The sequence below is a fragment of the Mesoplodon mirus genome (genome assembly GCF_964341445.2).
Source record: "Mesoplodon mirus genome assembly, chromosome: 16".
In the NCBI taxonomy this organism is placed as follows: domain Eukaryota; kingdom Metazoa; phylum Chordata; class Mammalia; order Artiodactyla; family Ziphiidae; genus Mesoplodon; species Mesoplodon mirus.
The window spans coordinates 9,786,058-9,803,202 of record NC_138992.1 but is presented as its reverse complement, the minus strand read 5'-3'; the positions used below and the strand labels follow the sequence as shown (position 1 = coordinate 9,803,202).

Below are 17,145 nucleotides of genomic sequence, written 5' to 3'. Positions count from 1 at the left end.
CAACAAGAATTACAAGGACCGCTGCCTGTAAGAGAGAAATTGTTCCAATCTTGTTGGAGAGCCATTTGGCAATATTTTAAAACATGGAAAATGCAGATACCCTATACTCCAGCTAGTGTGCTTTTAGATCTAAACCTCAGGAGACATTTTCAATGATGATCACTGAAGTACTGATAACCTTTTAATAGGTCAAAGGATAAACATATTTTGGGGGAAAGTGGGGGGTGCGTGGGATGAATTGGGAGATTGGGATTGACATGTATACACTAATATGTATAAAATAGATAACTAATAATCTGCTGTATAAAAAAATAAAGTAAAATAAAATTCAAAAAAAAAATAAAATGAATCAGATCTGTAGATACGAAGCTGGATGCATCTAAAAAATACTATATTGCATGGCAACACAAGAATTTTATAAATAACTTATAATACAGACAAAACTAAATATATATAAAACACATGGATGGGAAGCATATATATTAAGTGCATTAGAAGTTGACTCTTGGGAGGAGGATAAAAGAACAATGCTGGGAAAGGGAACGTCAACAATATCTGAAATAACCTTATCCTTTTAAAAATGCAGAAAGAAACATGACTAATTGCTAGCATTGTTTATTTCCAGGGGTTGGTTCATAGATGTGCACATTATTAGCATCAGGCACATTTTCTGAGGCTTCTTGAACTATCTTAGCTTTTTTTTCATTTTCATTTTCAATTTTTAATTTTTAAAAAACTTTTGGCTGCACCACATGGCATGTGGGATCTTAGTTCCCTGACCGGAGATGGTACCCACACCCCCTGCAGTGGAAGCACAGAGTCTTAACCACTGGACCTCCAGGGAAGTCCCTTCTTGAACTAACTTGACCTCATCTTTCTCTCAGCCTGTTGGCCACCTGTTCTGGTCTCAGTGAGACCAATGTGCTTCCCACCCCCGAGGCCAATCAGCAACATGCTCAGTGTCTGGCTCTTTCCATCACTTCTGGCTCCCATGAAGCTCCATAAGGCAGTTGTGGGATCTGGTTTCCCCAAGGGCTGTGGAAATGGCCAAGTGATGTCACCAGTAAGTACATCCAGAGATGAACTGAGACTAATGGGAGAAAGAGGAGAGCAGGAGCCAGTAGATTCCTCTCCCCTCCTCTGTTTGTGACACTTCCCTACCTTCCCTAGAGATACTTCAATTGGCCAAATGAACGCATCTTCCAAGGCACCAGCTTCGCAATTCATGGGGTCAGCACAACATGGCATTTGCTTGTATTTGCTTCCCATCCTTTTCTTCTTCACGTCTCTTTTCCCTCAGTTTTGCTGCCCTGGGTTTGCATTAGCACTTCATGCTTGCCTCAGGCTCTGTTCTCTAAGGAATCTAGGCTAAGTTAATTTTTGGTATTTTTCTATATTTCAAAAATAACAAAATGCAAGGAGTATAGTAACTGCTCAATGCACAATGTCTGCTATTACTAATAGTGCTACAGCAAAATTATAATCAGACCCTACAAATCTTAGAGCTATTAAAGTTGAAGGAGTCATCAACTATTAGATCTGGGGAGACCTGAGCTATGGTTTAGTCCAAACTTTAATTCATTAATCAATCTGTAATGAATATACAGGATAAAATGGAAAACTAGGAATTTTGCCTAAACTGGTAATCCAGAGAGTGTACCCAACAAGAAATATGTTGATATTCCTTAAGTCCCCAAATTTTGATAACTCTACCTCGATCATTTTCCCAATGGTTCCATTTCCCACTGAAAGTTGAGCACTTTTTGAACACAGTGATGGGCACTTACTCTCCACTGTGATTCAGGTTGTCATAGCGCAGAAAGAGTCCTGCATAGATGGTCTCGGTCAGCAGGGCGTAGATGGCAATCATAATCAGCAGCACAGCCAGCTTCAGGACAGAGTTAAGTCGGAGGAAAACCGCACAGGTCACCATGGCCAACACCCCCGTGAAGACAAAGTACTGAAAACAGAGAAGGTAGGTGGTCAGATTCAACAGGAACATGGGAGGCTCGTTCTCCTAGTCATGGATTCCAGTGGGTCTCTTTATACAGATGTTTGCTGAGCATCTCCATTTGGAGGTCTCAGGCCATCCTCAAATTCAACAGGTCCCAAGTTGAACTCATCACTTCCTTACCACCGCCCAAACCTCTGTTCCCTATTCTTGGGGGAACCATTTGCACCATTCCTCAAGCCAGAAACCTTGGTCTCTCATCTTTGTTGCCTTTCTTTTCCCCCACATTCCACAGCCAAGTCATCCTAAGTCTGTAGATTCTACTTCCTTAAGAGATTGCACATCCATCCACTTTGCTCCTTCTGCCCTGTTTCTGTTTCAGCTCTCACCTACAGTTTGCAACAGTTTTCTGGCAGCTCTGTCAGCTTCTAGCTCCCAATCCCTACTGAATACACACTATTATTCTCCATCCAGTATTTCCACAACACAGATCTGATCATGTCACTCCTTAACTTGAAGTCTTCTCATTGCTCTCCATTCCCGCAAATTATATTCTCCTTCCTGCATGGCAAAACTCTCAAGACCATCATATATCAGATTTCCTTTCACTTTCCAAATCCCAACATATGTTCCAGCCTCACTATCTATTGGCTCTCCCCCATAGGTCTTTCCCTGCTCTCCCGTACCTCAGTGCTTTGCATCTCCAGTGCCCTGTTTCTCAAGTTTCATCCATGTGATTAAGCCTTACTTCTCTCACAAGCATTAGCTCAGGTGTCCTCTCCTCTGAGAAGCCTTCATGCATGTCTCCAGGTGCTTCTGGATACGGCCTCATTCCTCCATAGCATCCTTCACAGCCCAGCATAATATCTGTCACTCCATATTTTTTTAGGGGGGCCACCCTGCACAGCATGTGGAACTTGCCCGACCAGGGATCAAACCCATCCCCTGTGCGGTGGAAGTGGAGAGTCAACCACTGGACCACGGGGGAAGTCCTGCCACTCCTTATTAGAAGTAGCTGCTCAATAGGCCAGCTGGGAAACACCCAAGAGCTATAATATTGGAGTAGCCCCCAGGTGTCAATCTGCCCAGCTTGATTTCAGCCTTCTGTAGGAAGTGTTGCAACCCATTCCCTTATAGAAGTATCCCATGTATCATTCTGGACGGTAGGTTTGGATTCTGAGTATCCAGTAGGAAAAAAGAATAAAACTTGCATTATCAAAGGCCCACTTGGTGGCGGTGCTTCGATTTTTATACACACTGTCTTCTCTTCTAATTTTCAAAGTAACTGGTCAAGATGGGAATCATAATTTCCATTTTACAAGTGAAGAAACTGAGGCTCATACAGCTTAAGTAAATTGTTCAAGTTCTCATAACTAGAAAGTGGCACCTAGGATATCTGGGTACAATCTGTGCATGTAAACGTAACTCTAGTGGGCATACTGGGCTTAATAATTTCTAAAACCCATTCCAGCCTTGTTATGCATGGTTCTTTCCAACAACCGGTTGTCTTCCCTCTCCCATTACACTAAGAGACAAGTTCTGTATGGGCAGAGGCATAAGAATTTCTGGAAATCCCAGAGCAACTACTGAAGGCATGAATGCTGACTTTTTAAGTCAAGCTGACTCACTCAGGTCTACTTTCAACAAACAGTGATATCAACAAATATGTACAACACCCTGAATAAGTTCCCCCCTGAGGGCCAAGGACCAGTGCCTTTATGGTGCACCGGGGTGGACTCAGAAATGAATAAGGCACTGCCCTGCCCTTAAGGGGCCCAGTGTTTGGGGAGTCCTTTACTTTTGTCTCTTCCTTTCCTAATAAATCCAATTATGTCCTTGTCTCCAATAGGATGATAAGCTTCTTCAACTCTCCTTTAAGATCTTCCCTTGGCAAGATTTTTAGGTTAACTCATCTTGATGCCTCTGTGAAAGAAGCTGTGAGTGAAGTGAGCAGGCAATAATAAGTTCATTGCTCAGAGTTTATTTTCTCCATCCAGAGAAACTCCCAAGATCTTCCATTTAAACAAATGGAGGAAAGAGGAATAGATCTGAGGGGTCCTGTTTCATTGTTACCTGCATCACAACAAATGGTCATGCATGGCTTTTTCAATGCAAATTATGAATCACTTATTAGGTCAAAAGTCATTGAAATGATTGTGCTCTTGAGCAAAAACTTATGAGGGCACAACAGTGAAATTTTAAAAATGTAACCAGCATTTATTGCATGCATGTCATAATCATGGCAGGGTGCTAGGCACTGGGAATTCAAAGAGATGGCCCAGGTCTAAAGGAACTCATGGTCTAAAATGTGAAATAGACAAAAATGCCTCTGGTAGCATCCTGTGGAAAATGATCTTTCAGGAATGTGATCCAATGCGATGGGAATACAGAGGCAGAAGGAGTCCATTCTGTCTGGAGGAAGCAAGTGCGGAGAAGGCTTTATAGGAGAGCTGAGTTTGAATAGGATCTCAAGGATGGATTGGATTTTACATGACAGAAAATGGAACAGGAAGAACATTCTGGAAGGACAGGATGGAGGGAACTGAAAGGTATAAAGGAACAAAGCTATAGGAGAATGAATTCCTTGGGTACATTAGAGAATCATAAAATTGATCCTAAGTAGAACTAGTAACATAGGCAGGCAGGTTTCAAATGTGTTGCCCTCCTTTCTCTAACAAGACTTCTGAAAGTGTAATAGCTAAATATAGTCACACATTTGCACAATGGTCGAACGGATCTTTCTCTTTTTGTGGCCTCAACCAATTGTGTTAGGGTGCTCTTGCCAATCCATTGAAAGGAATCAGGCCACTCACTGCCTTGCATGGTTTAGGCAACTTTCTACTTTAAAGTATAAAGCTGAACCTTCCGGTGATGCTGTAAACCACAAGACATCAAAGGAATGAGGCACCTAGAAAAATAACATTAGGAGCTTCTCATCTGTTTCTTTTGTGTCTCGAATGAATAGTGGGGGTGGGACCAGGAAATGGGAGAAGAACAGAAGTGTTACCACTTCGTGAAAGCTTTGTGAAAACCCTTCTCTTTCATTTGGGTCTGGACCCATCAACTGTATGCTTCCTATAACTTGGGAGGGTGCTGAATTCAGTGCAATTCCCAAGTTTCTGTTAAACAACAAATAGTTTCTGTGTTCTTTTAAGTTACCTCAGGAACTTAGAAGGTCCACAGCTCCTAGAGTGTCCCTTGAATGGACCCTAGGTATAGGGGTTCATAGGTGTGATAAGGCAGGAATAGGAGGCAAAGCCACATTGCAAAAACTCTTGCATGTTTCACAGAGAAGTGTGTACTTTATTCCACAAGGAGCCATGAATGGGTTTCATGTTTGTAGTGGATTCATTAGCTCAGTGCTTTAGAAACAGGTTGTGGAAGGGAAGAGTACAAGATGGATTGTAATTAAAGGAGAAAAGCTGGGCTTCCCTGGTGGCGCAGTGGTTGAGAGTCCGCCTGCCGATACAGGGGACACGGGTTCATTCCCCGGTCCGGGAAGATCCCACATGCCACGGAGCGGCTGGGCCCGTGAGCCATGGCCACTGAGCCTGTGCGTCCGGAGCCTGTGCTCCGCAACGGGAGAGGACACAACAGTGAGAGGCCTGCGCACCTCAAAAAAAAAAAAAAAAAAAAAAGAAGAAAAGTGAAGATTTAAGGACAAGGTAGGAGATCTACCCAGTAGACTTAGAGGTCTTGGCTTAGCCCTAAGAGATAAAAGGTGATTTGGGAGTGAGGAAAAGAGAAGTCAGAAGTGGTGCTAACATTCCCAGCTTGGATTAACCTACTAAGAAAAAAAAACAACAGAAAAAGGATGGGCGAAAGGGAACAGGTTCAGTTTTAGGTCCCTCAAGCTTCAGGTACCAAAGGGATGATTCAGTAAGGACTCTTGTGAGCATCTACAAACACGAGGTTGTGGTTCAGAAGACATTGGGGGTCTCGAGACACACATTGTTCAGCTGAGCTCACAGGTGTGGAAGACACCACCCAAGAAGAATATAATGAATAAAGACAGAAGAGAGACTAAAATTTAGAGACTATCATATTTGAGGGGCTGTGGAAGAAGAGAAGTAAGGACATCGATTAGGGATTGTTGGGGGCATGAGGAGGGGAATTAGGAGATAGTAGTGAAAAAACATATAGTCCAAAGAAGAAAAACCCCCACAGACAAAGGTTTTGAGAGGAGCGTTTAAACGGTAACAGAGAAAATATTTTCAAAATAATTTACACCTGGAAAGAAGGACACAGAATTTTATATAAACTATAATTACAACAATGCAAACTATGTACACAGATACAACACAGCATTCAAATGAGTTACTGCTCTCTATAATGTCCTTTAACCTGATTGCAACACGCCGTATCAAATATATTCAAATGTATTCCCTGTATTCCCAAGGACTCTGTATCCCATTTAGTAATGGGGTTCTCTGCTTCTTCCTAGATCTTTTAATGATGAAAAATAATAATGCCAGGGTTTATATGAGAAATGTTAGATACTGGGCAAAGTTTCCAGCAATCTTCTAAGAAAAGGAACAGATAAGTTATGTATTCTGAGGGAAGAAGAGACCCAATATTGACACTTTTTTTTTTGATCAGAAAAATAAAAAGATTGGATGCTGTAAAGGGTATCAGCACTTTGGTGCCCTAGTTAGGAAAAAAAGGTGCCCAAATTAGGAAAAAGATACTATGTATAAATAGACAACTGACGGGAACATAACTGTATAGCAGAGGGAACTCTACTTCATGCTCTGTGGTGTCCTAAATGGGAGGGAAATCCAAAAGGGAGGGGATATATGTACATGTATGGCTGATTTATTTTGCTGTGCAGTAGAAGCTAACACAATATTGTAAAGAAACTGTACTCCAACAAAAAGTAATTTAAAAAAAGATAGGGGTAGGGGATTAAGAGGTACAAACTACTATGTATAAACTAAATAAGCTACAAGGGTATATTGTACAGCACAGAGAATATAGCCAATATTTTATAATAATGTTAATTGGATTAGATTTTGAATCACTATGTTGTATACCTGAAACTAATATAATATTGTAAATCAACTGTACCTCAATAAGAAAAAGAGGTCACAGGCATTTTTGTAACTAGGTTGAAATGTAGGTAGAAGATGGACTAACGTCTTCAATGAAGATGTTATGTGGTTAGAGGTTCTTATATTAGATGAACTCTAGGTAAGATGGGGGATCAGCTGGCAGTGTGGATGCCTATGCATCAGGGGTAAGTTAGTGGAAGACAGATGCAATAACAATAACTAAGCATTTTGTTGGGCATGTGTTCTGTGCAAGGTACTCTATGAATGACTTTATTATGCTTCACCTTATTTAATCCTTAAAATGACCCAAGGACAGGTGCTATTCTTATGCCCATTTTACAGAAGATGGATGAAGTACTGTAACACTCCTCTGCTTAATACTCAAGGTTTTCTTCTCTCAGATGATATATTGAGTTGGGAAATTACAAATTAAGAATTTCTTCTAAGTCTGTACTGAAGAAAATTGGAGTCCCATGTCTTGAAAAAGTGCTAAGGGGAGCAATAGTCTGTTTCCTTGAAGTGAGCATTTAACAAACTAAACCACACATTCGGTTTTCTTCATTCGGTTGATTGAGGACCTGTTGGGCAGCAAGAATTGTTCCAGGCTGGAAGGCACCATCCTAATGCCAGGACATTGTCATAATGCATCGTAAATTACCTTAGCTCTATGTGCACATTTTCCTCTTAGAGAAGAAGGAGGAAGAAGAATTTTACACAATAACTCAAAGAAGGTCTTGAGCATCTGCCCACATGTGTACTATATACTGGAGTGTCTGTACCCATTTGGTTGCTGCCAAAATCCCGTGGCATTATGAACTCACAGAACTAGAAGGAAAGAGAGCAGATAATTTTGGGGAGTCACTGTCATTCAAAGAAAAGATCCCAACTTCCTGATTCACACAAAATCTAACTCTTTGCAATTGCAAGTCTGGGTACAAGCAGAACAGTGAAGGGCACATGGGCCAACGACAGGGCTTCTCTGCCTCTCCCTGAGCTCTGAGCTCTCTCATGGCCCAGGAATGAGGCTGGCATGAACCTGGGGCCACCCCGGGTGCTGAGTGGAGATAAATGATCTGACCCTCCAAGCTGTTTCCTGGTTGTATTAGGCAGGGTGTATTAGGCAGGGGAAAAGGAATTTTATGTGTGTGTGGCGCTCTGGTACAATCTTACTCTGATTTGGCTTGTTCTAGATCCTGGTTTCCATGGTTGACCTCCCCTTTCCTCCCCAATACTAGAGGAAGAATGATGAATGTTCTCTAGCACCTTAGAGTTACTAACTTAGATCTGTTGAAACTGCATTTAAATTCCACAAGCAGATGTGCTGTCTGTGTCTGACTTGGGTTGAAGGTGTACCCTTCTGGTTATTTCCTAGAAGGGATTGCAGCTCCAGTCACTATTTTTACCTCATAATAATGCACAGAAAGACATAGCTATGTTAATGCTGTCCACAAATGATGACTCAGTATAACTATGAAGCAAAACTGAATCAATGAGCAGGGAAATAACTATTTCTTATGGAAAGACATCACTACCTAACTTTTTTTTAATATAAGAATGATGCTTCTCTTGATGATTGTTATTGGTCAATTCAACGTAGTCACCTTGGGGGACTATGTGCTTGTCCTGACCATGCATCTTTGATGACTGAGCTCAGATCTCTGTAAATTATTTTCAGAGTCCATTTTTGAAAAACACCAAAAATGCAGTCTCTCTGTATTTGATTCCTAAACAGTGATGTCCAGCCAGATCACTCATCTTGGTGACTTTCAAAACTTAAATTTGTTCCCAGAGGATAATGACTTGACATTGTTGAACATACCTAGGAAGCATAGGCTTTCAGCTAAGAACAATTAGCAAAGAGGACCATGGTGGCATTGTTTGAGTATGTGCATGCTCTCCAAGGCCACTCCCTTGGCCTGGGTAACAAGTGAGGGTCTGGAAGGGTCTGGCTCCCTGAGAATGATCCAACTCATGGTGGTCACCATTTTGTAAATAATTGATAGGAGATTGATATTGCTATGAAACTGGGGCCTGTTCGGATTTTTAGTCACATGATGTATACATGATTATGTAGATAACCTCATGTTTAGAGCATAAAGTCTTGTGCATTTAAAAAAAATTTGTTACATCCCTATCTTCTTCCTTAAATTCAAATCTCTTCTTGGGAAGGCACTATTCACTCTTAGTTACCAAAGTCTTCAAGAAAGAGAGGGAGAGAAGAAGTTAACATTCAATGAATGTTTTATGTATATTATCTCTATCTGTCACCCAACCAATCTTATAAGATAGGTAGTATTGTTAATAATCCCATTATACAGATGAGGAAACTGAGGCTCAGAGAGGTTAGGTGACTTGCCCAAGACTACACAGCTAGTAAATGGCAAAAGAAGAGTGCTTGCTCATTCTATGTCACCACACAGCCTCTGTCATTCAAGCCTATTCTGTTTCCCAGGCACAATTAATGTCCTTAAAGCCTTGGAATCTAAGCTTCAGTGAGACGGGAATGGTTTTTTGGATCATGTTTTGTTATTATGGCTTTTGGCACTTTGTGAGGAAAGGCAATTCCAAAAATTATCATTTGGGAAAAAACAAAATGATGTCCTCTGTGTATTTCGCCATAACCTAAAATTGGCTCAGTGTAGAAGCAAAATGAGCTTATATAAGATCCCTCTGTTCAACTAGGAAAAGTTCTGAAATTACAGTGGAGCTATTTGACATTTATTCTTTGTTTGACTTACTTGGTGGGACAGCCACTGTGGAAGCTTGGGAAAATCTAATTTTATCCTGAATACTTGCTGGGGATTTTAGACCACAATGAATACATTTTCCTTCAAAATCACTTAAGGTTCTGATTCCTACCTGAGGTGTTAACCTGAGAAATGAAGGCAAGAGTTTAGGGGAGCACCAATTTGTACAGTCACTTTTGGAATTAAAAGAAATCTGCTTATTTGCTTTATTATCACTGATTCTCTCTTCTCTTTTCATTGTTTCTCTTCCTGCTTTTTTGCTCCTTTTTGCTTTTTCTCCCTTTTATCTTCCTCTTTTAACTCCCCCCTTTCTTCTCTCATCTTCTTCATCATCATCAAGATGACTGATGTTTAATGAGCATTTATTATGTACCAGGAACTATAGTAAGTGTATACATATATTCTATCAATCTAAGTCTCATGACAACCCTGTGAGGCAGGCACAGCTGTTATCCTCAGTGTGGAAATGAGGCTCAAAAGAGCTTCAGTAAGTTGCTCAAGACCACAGTTATAAGCATCAGGACTGCAATTTAAGCCAAAATGTTCTGACTACAGGTTTCTAACAGACTCTCTGTAATTCTGCTTCCCTCTTGTCTCTGTCTTTCTGATTCCTCTTTTGTACTTAATTTTTTAAATGGCTTTATTGAGTTATGATTGACCTACAATGAACTGCATATATCTAATGTACACAATTTGATGAGCTTTAGTATTTGCATAAGTTGATGAAACCATCACAATCAAGAAAATGAACACTTGCAGCATGAGTTTCATTGTATCCCTTTATAATTCCTCCCTCCCACATCCCAAGCCAGGAAACCACTGATTTCTTTCTGCTATTACATATCAATTTGCATTTTCTAGAGTTTTAGATCAGTGGGACCATGAAAATGCATACTTTTTTTTTTTTGCTTATTTTCTTCAGCATAATGATCTTAGGATTCATCCATGTTATTGCACATATAGCCATAGATCATTTCTTACTCCTGATGGGCAGTAGTTCACTGGATGGATAGTCTACAGTTTGTTTATCTGTTTATAGACATTTGGGTTGTTTCCAGTTTTTGGCTATTACAAAGAAGGCTGATATGAACATTCTTTTCCAATATAGAAATATAACTTCATATTTTCTAATATAAGATATTTCTTATTATTTCTTTAAACAAGAAGTTTATTAAGCAACAAAACGCTTGACTTGAAGGGAAAACTATCTAGGACTCATTTCTTTTACAGTAATTTATCCCTACTTAAAGACTGATTGCCCTATATGTTTATTTCATTATCTGATTGGATTTATTTTCATTTTTGTAATGCACACACACACAAAATAAACAGTTTGATCTTAAAAAGAAAGAAGAAAAGTCTTCTTAGACTTTCAGTCTTCTAAGATGTTTTAGGAGGAAATAGAGCAGCGTATAATCTAGGGATAATTACTGTATACTACTGAAGCAAGACTCATCTGAGGGCTCTACTTAATGTCCCATGAATTATGATGTTTTTCAGTCTGGCTGCTGGGAAAAGACACTATTCCCAGCCCTGTGTGAGCGCTGGGCACTAATCCTTTCAGATGGTTCTTTCCCAAGCATTGCTTAGCGTCCTCACATGCATGCACTGATCGGACCCTCTGCAGATCTCTGAGTTTTTCTCTGTCTCTGCAGCTTTCTTCTCTCTAGTAGTGAGTCCTACAAACTCTAGCCACCTTGGTCCCCCCAGATGCTCGGCTCTGTCTCCTCAAATCTGGGAGGTGCACAGGGGTCCGTGTGTGTTCTTCCAACCTGAGCCAGTCTGAAAACAACATCTCTTAAAGCAAGATACATGGGACTTTCCTGGCTGTCCAGGGATTAAGACCCAGCACTTCCACTGCAGGGGTGTGGGTTCGATCCCTGGTCAGGGAACTAAGATCCCACATGCCACGTGGTGTGGCCACAAAATTAAAAAAAAAAAAAAGAGCAAGATACAGCTCTGGCAATCACAGGGCTCACTTAATTTGCTTCTTGTTTTTCAGGGATTGCTGTCCTTCAATACCTGATGCCCAGTGTCTTGAAAACTATTGTTTCACGTATTTATTTATTTTTAAGCTGTTTCAGGTGGCAAGGCAAATCTTGTTTCTGCTACTCCACTGGAAATACATCTGTTTTAAAGGAAAACTATTAAATAGACTGTGGGCTCTGTCCTGTGCTGGGCCCTTAAGGTAATGTCGAAAACTATACAATACTGTCTTTTCTCCTTAAAGCAATTTATAAATTTGAAAGGTTGGAAAAAATGTTCTAGTTAGATAAATTATAGAAAGGATGGAGTGAGGGTACTAAGGTGATGCCTTAAGGATATGTGAACTGGCAGGAAGTAATCTGAAGGGATTGGGTCTACTTGAAAAAGAGAGGCTTGAAGGCTGGGTAGGACCTGAATTCATGGGGGAGAAATGGGAGAAAGTGCCAGGATACAAAGACACAGATGATTATACTTCTAGGGAAAATTGGTTCTCAGGGACCCTTTAAAACCATAGCATACTCTGATTGTTCTTGCAAGTATAGTTGACTAGTCATTCAAATGTGCCAGAACATAGAACAAAGGGGCTCGATTGTAAAATGAAGATCTTCCCGTTGAGCCTCCCGAGAACCTCATTCTGGTGTTTGAGATGATGGGAATGGTTTGTGCATGTGCCTGTCATTCACTTTACAAACCTATGTCTCTTTGCTCCCCTCTTAGACACTTCTCAAATTGTAGTTGGGACACAGCTTTCTTCACGGTCGTTTCCTGTATCTTCACTCTTTTTTAGTATTTGGCAAGCTCCAGTTCAGAAATAAACTATACTTTATACCATATATGATGACAGCCTCTCATGTTTATGTCACATCATCCAGCTTAATCAACTGCTTCCGGCCTGAGAATCGTTCCTCACAGGTGAGGTGGAAAGGTCCGGTATACAGATGAGGAAACCAAGGCTCAGAGAGATGAAGTGATTTGCTTGGGGACACACACTTGTGAGTGATGGGAGATGGTTGTGCAGATTAAGCCTTTTAGAAGGTTTGAATGTTTGATTCCTTCTAGTTTGGTAGACAAATCCTTAGGGAGAGAAGCACGGCCATATATGTCAGGATGGCAAATGGTGGGTCAAACCAGGTTGCTGTAGTAGCTGGTGATGGAGAGACTCCAGATGCCCACATTTTAGGCCAGTGGGATTCCTGCACCTGATGGGATGTTGGGAGTTGGCGAACCTTGTCTGTCAATAGGCCAGATAGCAAACTTTTTGGCTTAGTGGGCCACACCACCTCTGTTGTAGCTACTCAACTCTACCGTTGTATTATTATTATTATTATTATTTTTGCGGTATGCGGGCCTCTCACTGTTGCGGCCTCTCCCTTTGCGGAGCACAGGCTCCGGACGCACAGGCTCAGTGGCCATGGCTTACGGGGCTAGCCGCTCTGAGGCATGTGGGATCTTCCTTGACCGGGGCACGAACCCGTGTCCCCTGCATCGGCAGGCGGACTGTCAACCACTGCACCACCAGGGAAACCCTACCATTGTATTATTATACAAGCAGCTGTAGACATTGCTAACACATGAGTGTGTCTGCCCCAATCAAACTTTATTTACAAAACAGGTGGCAGGTGGAAATTGGCCTGTGGTCATAGTTTTCTGACCCCTGGGCAAGATGATCCTTTGTCTGTGGGAGGAAAATATTAAAACTTGGACTCATTTATTTTATCTCACTTTTTAACATTTCTATTTTATGAGTATGTTTCATAATGTACATGGTATGTTAGTACAGTGGTATAGGTATGTAACTTATAGATAAATATATATTGATGGTGCAAGCTCTAAACCTTTTTACTTAGTAAATAAATCACAGCTGACATTTAATCAGCAGATACTTTGTGGTAGGTGTTGCTCTAAACATTTTACATGGATTAATTCACTTAATCCTCACACCAACCCATCAAGAAGGTATTACTTTCATCCTTATTTTGCGGAGGCACAGAGATGAAGCTATGTGATCCAGAAGCTTACCCACCCCTTTCTTAGGACTGGGAAATCCATGCGTGCTGTGGTCCTGAGTTTGGGAGTTCAAGTTTGGGGCCAAGGGTATATATATCAAGTGTTGATTCAGAGGTCCAGCTAAGTACTTCACAAACACCAATTTCATGTCAGACCACATGTTAGAAACTCAACGTTTGCCACCTCATCTAGGTAGGCACTGTAAGAACATGATATTCTTTAATTCCACAATCACTGTGTGAAGAAGGTATTATTTTTCCCACTTTACAGATGAGGAAGCTGAGGTTCAGAGAGAGTATGAACTGATTCAAGATTCTACTGCTACCAAGTAAAGGGGCTCAACTGGGAGTGAAATCCAGCGTTTGCCCAACTCTAAATGTCTGATTCTTGGCCAGCTTACTGCCTCTTGGAACACTCCTCATGCCCTCCAAACTGAGAAGTTCTCAGGGAGCTGGTGTCCCACAGAGTCTACAAAATCGGAGCTCACCCATTACTTGGTGGGAGGATGTCCCAGAGCACATGGTCTGCCCCACACAGCCCTGAAACCAGGGCTAGTTCCATCCTGCTCAGGACTTCCTGAGGAACAGCCTAGTTCTTCCCTAGGGACGGAGCCTGGGTTCATAAGTATGAGCTCAAGAATAAGCCAGATATGGTTTGAATTGCAGTACTAAGTCATAATAACTGAATTAATAAGGGAAGGACAGAAAGGGAGGAAGAATGAAGAGGAATGAGAAAGAATGGAAGTCAGGCATGATTAGCACTGAGCAAGCTACTTTCTGAGCCTTAGTTTCATTACCTATAACATGGAGATGGTAATATCATCCTCCACATATCTTGAAGATTTAATGATGTTATGCATATCAAGTAGATGCTCTATATCTGTGGTCAGAGGTGAGGCTTTCTCTCCTTTTCAGAACATTTCTCAGACCGATTCTGGGGCCAAGGTGAGATAACAGAGAGCCTTTCCTCCACCACACATTGGAGCGGGTCTCAGAGAATAAAAATCTACCCAAGGTCTTCAAGGTATAGGGTTGGCTGGGGCCTACTGGGACATCCCAACTGTCTTCCCTCCTGACCCAGAACTTATATCCCAATATGTGAAGGTCTGGGTCACGGCTTAACAGAGCCAAAGACTGTCCTTTGCCTGACCCCCTAAACTGACCCCAAGGCCCAGGGCCAGACTAGTAGCTGTGTGGCCAAGAGAGGGTCAGACTTACAATATGACAGTTGAGTGTCCTGTTGGGATACCTCCTGAGTTTGTGATGCTCTGGGCATTTTCTATACCACTTTGATTTATGTTTAGCTGTTGTTTTCTGCATTTGTGATTTACTAGCTTCCTTCCTTCTATTTCCTCTTTCTTCCTTCCTTTTTCCCTCCTTCCTCCCTTCCTTTCTTTCTTCCTTCCATCCTTCCTTTTCCAGTGCAGCAAACTTTGAGCGATAACTCTGTGCCCCGCCCTATGTTGGAGATAACAGCACATTCTGCTCTAGGGCTTTAAGATGAGTTACAGGAAATGAGAAGGGAAGAGAAGGCAAAGGGAAAGAGGAAAGTGGATAGAGCGGAAAGTGAAGAAGAAAGAAAAGGAGGAAGAAGAATAAGGAAGAGAGAAACGGGAAAGAGAGGCAGAGGGGCGAGCAGGAAAGAGGCAGAGGGAAAAGCAGAAGATACAAGGACAGAAGGGAGGGCAGAGAAGGCGAAGAAGAAGAAAAGAAGGAGGGAGAGGCAGAGGAGGGAAGATGGGCCTCCGGAGTGCTAGCACGTCTAAGGCCCTCAGCCAGTCCTGCTCATCTGGAGCTGTGGAGACACCTAAGCCCCAGTCTCGCCAAGGGGAGCTCGTGAATAAATACCTCTGGGTAGGAGCAGATATCTGTAAACACAGCTGAGGAATTGAAAGTCAGGTTCTTCAAGGGTATCGACTTGTCAAAATCACACCACAGCTGCGGATTAAGAAAAAAAAGAACAACAAGAAACAAACAAAAAAAAAACACAGGAACAACAAAGTCAGTGTAAGCTGGAGACGGAGTCCTCTGCTACCGCTGTTGGGCTTTGGCCAATGCCTGGAGCAGGCCAGGCCCTAGAGGGACTTGATTTCAGAATTCAGTGCCAGCTGGGATTTTTCCTTTCATTTTAAAGAAAGTACTGGCTCAGAAAAAACATTTGCAAGCCAGTCACGAAACCTGGGTAAGACTGCTCTGTTGACCCCCTCCCGGAGGGTCACTGGAGTGGAGCTTTGAAGAGAGAGCCAGGTGGCAGGAGAAAAGGTCTGGGGAACACTCACAGCCTGTCTCCACGTCAACAGCTGGGCAGATTCGAGGGATCCAAGGGGGCACGCTTTCCAGAAAGACGCTTAGCGTTGGGGAGGTGGGCATTTCCTAGGCCAGAAATTGCTGTAGGAGATTCTGTGGCACTCAGAAAAACATAGCTACCGGTGGCTGAGTGCCCGTGCTGTGCCAGATACTTTGTACAAAAAGGCCTCACAACCACCTTGTGATGTAGCTACTACTTTTATCCCCATTTTACAACTGAAAAATATGAAACTCTGAGAAGCAAAGTAACTTGTCCAGGGTTGCCAAGCTGATAAGTGGTGGAGCTGAGATTTGAATGCAGGTCTATCTGACTCCAAAGCCTCTGAACTTCCACTCCACTGTGGTACAGTTGGCCCCAGAGGTAACCCTGACCTAGAGTCATTGGGTTTATTTCCAAATCCTGCACCCCAGAAACATCTGATTCATCAAGACTTGAGATCCTGGCTATGACTTGGCAGTCTGTGATCAATGATCCTAAGTACTTCCATTTTCAATTGCCATAATCTATAAAATGTTCATTAGATGATGAATTTAATTAGATTACGGTTTCCCTTTTCTTTGGGGATTTCCCTCTTTCTTCATAGATTCCTTTAATACAAGGCCAACCGCAGAGCTTGAGCGACATATACTCTAAATAATTATTGGGCCAATTTGGACAATGGATTTCAGGCAGTATAAACCTCCAACACAGGGGCTGACAATTGTGGGGTTCACAGTTTGGGTCCCTGAACACTTGGAGACCCTCTCTTAGGCCCAAAGGGCACAATGATGGTTTCAGCCACAAGACGATGCCTCAACTAGCCTCCCTCAATGTTCAAAACCTGGGATCAGATAAATCTCTCCTAAAATCTAGATCCCTAAATCATGGACAACACGGACTATTTGGATAGACACAGAAAATGCCTAGAGAGACTATGTTACCATTCTAGAGAGAAAATGAAATCATTAAAGCGTGGGTCACCAAATTAAAACAATGATAAATACGGCAGTTGGAGATTCATCCGAGTTCGATGTGTCACATCCAATATGAACTCTTAGAACATCATAGGTAAGATGCTGAACCTTCCTGAAATGCAGTTTCCTCATCCGTTACATGG

At 41.9% G+C, this 17,145-nt stretch overlaps 1 protein-coding gene across 3 annotated transcripts in view; it reads right to left on the bottom strand.

Moving 5' to 3' along the window:
- ADCY8 (adenylate cyclase 8) overlaps positions 1 to 17,145 on the bottom strand; it is a gene marked incomplete at its 5' end in the record, with an annotated part of 218,088 nt that overhangs the window by 44,022 nt on the left and 156,921 nt on the right. For 2 of the 3 annotated variants that reach the window (XM_082601266.1, XM_082601268.1), the window contains 2 exons: positions 1,788 to 1,960; positions 15,590 to 15,679. In XM_082601266.1, the coding sequence (XP_082457392.1) occupies positions 1,788 to 1,960; positions 15,590 to 15,679 (263 nt within the window). The remainder of the gene's footprint in view (positions 1 to 1,787; positions 1,961 to 15,589; positions 15,680 to 17,145) is intronic. The other variant, XM_082601267.1, reaches the window with a different exon arrangement.